The following is an 8,865-nucleotide window of genomic DNA, read 5'->3' as shown; positions in this document are numbered from 1 at the left end:
CAAAATTTGCCAACTTTCCACCATGGGTGTCATTTTCATGGTTTTTGGGGTCGCTTATAGCGAATATGGAGTCAAAATCAAAATCCAAGATGGCGCCGACTAGATTTGCCAACTTTCCATCATGGGTGTCATTTTCATGAACCGCATTGGGGTCGCTTATAGCGAATATGGAGTCAAAATCAAAATCCAAGATGGCGCCGACAAGATTTGCCAACTTTCCATCATGGGTGTCATTTTCATGGTTTTTGGGGTCGCTTATAGCGAATATGGAGTCAAAATCAAAATCCAAGATGGCGCCGACAAGATTTGCCAACTTTCCATCATGGGTGTCATTTTCATGGTTTTTGGGGTCGCTTATAGCGGATATGGAGTCAAAATCAAAATCCAAGATGGCGCCGACTAGATTTGCCAACTTTCCATCATGGGTGTCATTTTCATGGTTTTTGGGGTCGCTTATAACGAATATAAAGTGAAAATCTAAATCCAAGATGGCGCCGACAAGTTTTGCCAACTTTCCACCATGGGTGTCATTTTCATGGTTTTTGGGGTCGCTTATAGCGAATATGGAGTCAAAATCAAAATCCAAGATGGCGCCGACTAGATTTGCCAACTTTCCATCATGGGTGTCATTTTTATGGTTTTTGGGGTCGCTTATAGCGAATATGGAGTCAAAATCTAAATCCAAGATGGCGCCGACAAGATTTGCCAACTTTCCACCATGGGTGTCATTTTCATGGTTTTTGGGGTCGCTTATAGCGAATATGGAGTCAAAATCAAAATCCAAGATGGCGCCGACTAGATTTGCCAACTTTCCATCATGGGTGTCATTTTCATGGTTTTTGGGGTCGCTTATAGCGGATATGGAGTCAAAATCAAAATCCAAGATGGCGCCGACTAGATTTGCCAACTTTCCATCATGGGTGTCATTTTCGTGGTTTTTGGGGTCGCTTATAACGAATATAAAGTGAAAATCAAAATCCAAGATGGCGCCGACAAGATTTGCCAACTTTCCACCATGGGTGTCATTTTCATGGTTTTTGGGGTCGCTTATAGCGAATATGGAGTCAAAATCAAAATCCAAGATGGCGCCGACTAGATTTGCCAACTTTCCATCATGGGTGTCATTTTTATGGTTTTTGGGGTCGCTTATAGCGAATATGGAGTCAAAATCAAAATCCAAGATGGCGCCGACTAGATTTGCCAACTTTCCATCATGGGTGTCATTTTCATGGTTTTTGGGGTCGCTTATAACGAATATAAAGTGAAAATCTAAGTTCAAGATGGCGCCGACATAAATATATAAATGACCATGCCAGATCCTGCCCCACTTAATTTCATCAATGTACAAAAAATGTAAATTAATCAAAATTATGCAATGAAAATAAGACCCTTGGTTACTTAATTATTATTCTGATAAACTTGCGGATAAAAAATAGGAAATAAAAAGAATTTTAAAAACCCAAGGCCTATTTCCTGTATTAATCGCGACCCTCTGCGTTTCTTAGTACGCTTGCACAGGAACAAAACGAGTCATTCAATAAAAAAAAAGATTTATTAATGTAATGTGTACGAATTTTAATATGAATTTGGTTTTAATACATACTGCTAGTTAATTTTTTTTATAATATATATTATAATGAATGCATATTATAATTATGATTTCGTGTTTGAACGTTAGTGATTAGATGTAACGAAACCTCATTGGCGTGCGTGTGTCATTATGTCCAAAAGTAATTATTTGACATTCGCTCTGTCCGTTCTGTTTACATTGTTGTTTCGTTATGATTATGAATTAAAGTAGGATTACTAAAGGTGATATTGGTGATGAGTGATGACATTCCTTCCTTTCATAGCTAAACACCCTATGATAGCATTGTAATTTAATTATTTCTACCATTATAACTGCAATTAACCTAACCTAAATGTAATATTTTGTACTTAGTTTCATATAGAAACCGCAAGATCTAAAGGCTTTTAATCATGTTTTTAGTTATCACTAATAGAGCAGCAATAGAATGCTACATTTGGCATGTCTGTACACTATATTTTTTTGGTGGGACAAAGCTCTATAGAGATTCTGGCATTGTCATTTTTCGACATGAGTGTCATTGTTGTGGTTTTTGGGGTCGCTAATATCGAATACGGAGTGAAAATTAAATTCCTAGATTGTATTGTTGTTGTGTTTATTAAATTAAACGACTTGATGTGAGATGACTTATATTTTACATTATTTTACAATGTTAATTATTTAATATATAAAGGAGGTGCGACTGCACTCGACACACACTAGAACGACAGTGGTCGTTGACCTCAGACCATAGTGACGGGGTAATGACATGAACGAATGATACTAAATTAGTGATGTAACATCCCCCTTCTTAAATTAAAAAATTAATCTATTTCATCGATTAACCTTTGTGTTGGTCTCACAACACGACCTGACTTGGTTTTGTACAATTGTGGGAATTTTGGATTCTCCGGCTCCTGTCTGTCACCCTCATCTCTCCCCTGCGAAGAATTGGACCTCATAGGAGTAGGGTTGTCACTGCCATTACAATATTTATGCCTTAAGTGTACCCTATTTCTCCTATACCTGACTTTATTTATATCTTCTACAATGTATGACCTATTATCTGGACATCTTTCCTTCACAGTGGCATGTTCCCAATGACTCTTAGGATTTCTCTTAAAATATACATGATCATTTGGTTGTAACATAGACAATGGTTTAGTATTCCTATTATAATACTTTGACTTATTTAAATTATTTTTGACAACAGACTTTTCATATTCTTTAAATCTTACAACCTTTGGCTTTAACCTTTTATATGACACTGGTATGTTATCTCTTAAAGTTCTAGACATTAACAATTGAGCGGGTGACGACAGATTATTCTTAGGTGTGTTTCTATAATGCAATAATGCTATGTATGGATCTGACCCATTTTCCTTACATTTTCTTAGCATATTTTTGACAATTTTGACTGAGCTTTCTGCTTGACCATTTGACTGTGAATGATATGGGCTAGTGACTACATGTTCTATGTCCCATTCATTTAGAAAATTTTTAAATTCTACTGACTGAAATTGTGGACCACCATCAGACACTAAAGATAATGGTATCCCATGACGTGCAAAAATTGACTTTAAATGTGTGATTACATTGCTTGAACGACTGTCTTTGTTTAACAAAGCAATTTCTATAAATTTTGAGTAGTAATCAGTGACAATTAGATACGTTAAATTATCAAAATACATTAAATCTATACCGACTTGTTGCCATGGATACTTACAAATTTCAAAATTTTGTAGTGGTTCCTTTTGGTTACATGGTTTGAATTTAGCACATATTAAACATTGTTCTACTATGTTTTTTATATCTGTAGACATATTTGGCCAATACAAAGATTCTCTAGCTAATTTCAAACATTTATTTATACCTTGGTGACCTTTATGTATTTTATCTAACATTTCTTTATACATTGACTTAGGAACAATTAATTTTGAACCTTTAAATATTAAATCTTTAATTACATGAATTTCAGCTTGAATATTCCAATATGGTTTTAATAATGGACTTACATTGTTTTTATTTTTAGGCCATCCTTCATAATAATATTTCTTTAACAATTGCAAACTTTCATCTTTCTTAGTTTCCTGACTTAATTTTGTGCTATATTCTTTACTAATTGCTAGATTTGAATACATTAAATTTACATGACATGACATTTCAGACTCATTTTCAGGTACATAATTTTCCTGAATAGCTGCTCTTGACAAAGTATCTGATATATACATTTCTTTACCAGGTACATGTATGACTTCTAAATCATATTTTTGCAAGGTTAACATCATACGTTGTAATCTTGCAGGTACATCATGAAGTGGTTTTTTAAATAAATAGACTAATGGTTTATGATCAGTATGTACTGTTACTCTATGACCGTAAACATATTGGTGAAACTTTTCACAACCAAATTGTATTGCTAACAATTCTTTCTCAATTTGAGCATATCTTTCCTGGGTTATGGTGAGAGTTTTAGAACTATATGCAATAGGTTTATTATTTTGCAAAATTACTGCACCTAATGCTGACTTTGACGAATCGACTGACAAGACTAATGGAATTTGTGGATTGTAATGAGCTAAGACTGGTGATCTTGTGATCTCCTCTTTCAAAATTTTAAGACATTTCTCATGATTCTCATCCCAAATCCAGACTGAATCTTTTTTCAAAAGATTTCTTAATATTTGAGTTTTTTCTGACAAATTCTTGATGAATGGACCTAGGTAATTAATCATACCTAATATTCTTTGCAACTCTTTGACATTGGTTGGTGTGGGCATCTCGAGTATTGCTTTGACTTTCTCTTGATCAACCCTAGCACCATCTTTATTAAATACATAACCAAGAAAACATACCTCTGACACTAGAAATTTACATTTCGACTTGTTAAATTTTAAATTAACTTGACGTGCTCTTTGCATAACTTTATGTAGTCGTTCATTATGAACCGACTCATTAGGACCATGTACTAAAATATCATCAATGAAAATTAAAACTCCTTCCAAATCACCGAACAAATTCATCATAATTCTTTGAAATATTTCAGACGAAGCACTTATGCCATAAGGCAATCTTAAGTACCTGTATCTACCAAATGGTGTTTGGAAAGTACACAAATCTGAACTATATTCATCTAACTTTATCATCCAGAAACCTGAGAAAGCGTCTAGATGCGTAAAACATGCAGCACCTTTTAACTGTGACCGTATCTCATCAATAGACTTTAACGGATAATGTTCTCTCATTATACAATTATTTAAGTTTCTAGGATCTAAGCATATTCTTAATTGACCTGAACTTTTGACAGTGACTACCACAGAATTTACCCATTCAGTTGGTTTTGTGACTTTTTGTATGACTTGCATTTGCTCCATGCGATCCAATTCCTCGCGCAGTTTTCCTTGCAACGCAAACGGAACTTTCCTTGGCGGATCAATACACGGAACTGCACCAGGCTTGAGTTTCAGATGACAGACTGGGGGTAGACATCCAAGACCCTTAAACAAATCATCATATTGTGTAAGAATTTGTTTACAAAAATCTTGTTTTGTGACGGAAAATACACGTTTTATTATACCTAATTTTTCGCAAGTGGGAAGACCTAAGACAGTTGGACAGAGTATATTTGCTACAATGAACACTATATTTTCACAAATATTTCTATTTTCTATGTTTAAATTACATTTTAAATTTACTTTGCCTAGAATTGGAATGTTATTGCCACCAAATCCTGTGACATTTACATGACATTTATCAATTTGTGACTTTGACAGATTAAGAAATTTGAAGTTTTTGACAGATATGACGTTTACATCTGCGCCTGAGTCTATGACACAATTTATTTTTCGGTTACCCACATGTAAGTTTATTTTCCATGAACTACCTGTATGATGATTTTCTGAAACTGAATTACCCTTGACATGACTAATTTGTTGATTTAAATTATTTAGATGAGATGCTACGTTTGGTATATTTGAATGCATGTTGTGATTATTTGTTTCTGATGCTGAATTACTTACATTTGACTGACAATGATGTGATTTCTTAGTGTACTTGTGGTGATGAATGTTTTGGAAGTGTGTATTATGTGACTTATTGACGGACTGACTATTCTTATTGGATTTGTTATAATTAACATGTCCTTGACCTAGACTATGACTGTTTTTATTGTTATTTATTGTCTTGCGACTGACGGACGGACTTTTATTAGTGTAGCAATGATAATATATGCTCACTTTGACTATTTTTATTTCGACTTATTTGACTTATAGGACTATTTTTATTAAGACTTTGACTTGTAAGACTGTTTTTATTATGACGGTGTAATCTCTCAGTGCAATAAGCATTGTCATCATGGAGATTACCTAGACTTGGACTATTTTTGTTTTGACAGTTTAACTTGTGACTTGTTGTGTGAGTGAGATTTGACTGGTGTTTGAATATTGACGGACTTTTTGACTGTATGATCGACTTTTTGACTGTTTTTGTGGCTGACTGTGTGACTGTTTATGTAAATGACTAAGATGATTATGACTCGACTGACTGTTTAAAATTCCTACAAAATAATTATCATTTTGTATTGACTTGGAAGTAAACGAATACAACTGTCTGACTTGTTTATTCTTATAGCAAAACTTAGCATAATGACCAAATGAGTTACATGACCTGCATTGTACTCCGATCGCTGGGCACTTCGTTCGATGAGACTGCCCACAGCGACCACACGTTGATGCTGACTGCCTCATCGGACTGGGAGACTTCCACGTGGCCCGATGTGGCGTTTGACTTGAAGCACGCTGTCGACAGACTCGTCGACCGCCGCTCCTTTGACGCAGTTGCATCACCTTCTCGCCGTCTTCGACGATGGACTTGTTTGTCATCTTGTCTGCATCCTGCTGTGCGACAATTAGGGTTTTCGCCAACTCTCGCATCCTCTCATAGGTGAGGTTGGGCTCTTGCAACAGCCTTTGCCGGATGTGTGACAAATCCATGTGCAGGTTGGCGATGAAAATATCCCGGATCATGGACTCGCGCAGGGTTCCGAACTCGCAATCCTGGCTCTTTAGCTCCAGATCGGTTATGAAATCGTCGATGCTCTCGGATTGAGCTTGCCTCCTTGTAAAAAACATGTACCTGCACATGGTAAGATTTTTCCGTGGCTCAAAGTACAGGTCGAATTTGGCCTTGACGTCCTCTATTTTGGCTTGATCCAGGCTGATGTTAAATGTATTGAAGATTTCTAGACCTTTAGGGCCAATACTGTGGAGCAGAATGGCCACCTTCCGCTTCTCCTCCGACCTGTCTAGACCTGATGCCAGCAGATACAGCTCCAGTCGCTGCCACCATTTCCTCCACGCCTCCGCGTTGTTCGCGGTTGCCTCCGACGACAACTTAAGACACTCCAGACCGGCCACACGGCACCTCGTGTCGCCGACGTCTTCGGTAGACATTTTGTTTTTGAAATTTTTCCGTTAACACGAATCTTCTATATTTTTTGTTGTTACTTTCACTTCTGACACCATGTATTGTTGTTGTGTTTATTAAATTAAACGACTTGATGTGAGATGACTTGTATTTTACATTATTTTACAATGTTAATTATTTACTATATTAGTAGGTGCGACTGCACTCGACACACACTAGAACGACAGTGGTCGTTGACCTCAGACCATAGTGACGGGGTAATGACATGAACGAATGATACTAAATTAGTGATGTAACATAGATAGCGCCAAAAAAGTTTTTTTGACAGTTTTTTTATGGTTTTCGGGTCCGCATATTTTTTCTTTTTGTTTTATTAATGATGAAGTCAAAAGTCATCTATTTTACCTATTACTGTAACGGAACTAGGGATTGCAATCCGGTCCGACGGATCCGGGAATCCGGCGGATCCGGCGTGTTTTTGGAGCTACCGGATCCGGTTAGTCGGCGCCGGATCCGGTGGCGGATCCGGTAAAGAATATTACATTAAAAGAGGAACTAGAAAATCAAATCCTGCAAGAAAAAAAAGGGTATAGGGGGAAAGTTAATGCTAAAAAAGAAACAGATTATGAGAAAATACTTAAAAAGAAATGACTGCGTATGAAGTAGTAGGAGTAAAAGGAAAACACATTTCGCTGATCTACAGTTACTTGATGGCGATTAGGCCAACCAGTGCTGAGGCAGAAAGGGCCTTTTCTGCCGCAGGTTATATTTGTAGTGCCATCAGAAGCAGACTAGGAGACAGTACTATCCCATCAAAAACATCCTGTAAAAAACCCAAGTCTCGCAGCTCAGTCTTTCTACCGTCAAAAGTTGTGAGATCCATGTAATACCAAGTCGGTTAATCTATTTAGTGTCTACTTGAAGGACCTTCTGTCTTAAGTTATTACATAAGTTATTATCATGCCAATATTAAAAATATTTAACGTTTTAAACAAATAGATCGACTTGGACATCGCTTGATTTGATTATTAGTATGTATCACACTACACAGCACGACGGGCCAGCGACCAACAGGAACGAGAGTTTCAATCGCGTGAGGCGCGAGAGACTAAAGAATCTAATATAATATTGTAATATTCATTTTGTTTTCATGCGATGTCCAAGCCGATCTATTTGTTTAAAACGTTAAATATTTTTAATATTGGCATGATAATAACTTATGTAATAACTTAAGACAGAAGGTCCTTCAAGTAGACACTAAATAGATTAACCGACTTGGTATTACATGGATCTCACAACTTTTGACGGTAGAAAGACTGAGCTGCGAGACTTGGGTTTTTTACAGGATGTTTTTGATGGGATCTCACTTCTTTTTGTAGAGCCTTTCTTTTTGATACCATCTACTTCTAACGAATTTTGTTAAAGTAAAAAATAACCACCACCAACTGCATAAATAACTTTGTAATCCAATATATTTATATGGGATTACAAAGTTATTGATGCAGTTGGTGTATTTGGAAAACTGGACCGAAATTACAAAATATTTAAGTTTTCCCATGATTAAGACACTAAACTCTATATGTATTCCAAATATGAAGCTTCTAAGTCTGCTAGAAGTGCCTTGGACTTTTGATGATCGGTGAGTCAGTGAGTGACAAAATTTAGAAACTTTAACAAGTTGTCATTCTTAAACTACTGGTTCAAATTGACTGAAATTTTAAATATTCCGTGTTTATACAATGCCGGATTAGTTACTGAAGATTCAGGTTTCTTGCTTTATCCACAACCGAATTATAGGGGGTCGAAAAAGGCCCGAATTGCTTCGAGAAAAGGATGGTACGGCCGTGCCGCTTTTTTTTTGCTCGACTTGGCGG

At 36.3% G+C, this 8,865-nt stretch overlaps 1 protein-coding gene across 1 annotated transcript; it reads right to left on the bottom strand.

Annotated features, from left to right (window-relative positions):
- Positions 1-5,961: 5,961 nt before the first annotated feature.
- LOC126912454 (uncharacterized) lies at positions 5,962-7,300 on the bottom strand. Its single transcript, XM_050704576.1, has one exon. It carries the CDS (start codon positions 7,015-7,017, stop codon positions 5,962-5,964), a length of 1,056 nt encoding a protein of 351 aa, XP_050560533.1. The 5' UTR covers positions 7,018-7,300.
- Positions 7,301-8,865: the final 1,565 nt, after the last annotated feature.

Source organism: Spodoptera frugiperda, chromosome 25 (genome assembly GCF_023101765.2).
Source record: "Spodoptera frugiperda isolate SF20-4 chromosome 25, AGI-APGP_CSIRO_Sfru_2.0, whole genome shotgun sequence".
Lineage (NCBI taxonomy): Eukaryota > Metazoa > Arthropoda > Insecta > Lepidoptera > Noctuidae > Spodoptera > Spodoptera frugiperda.
Note: the sequence above shows the minus strand (reverse complement) of the source record. Positions and strands in the feature narration are given on the sequence as shown.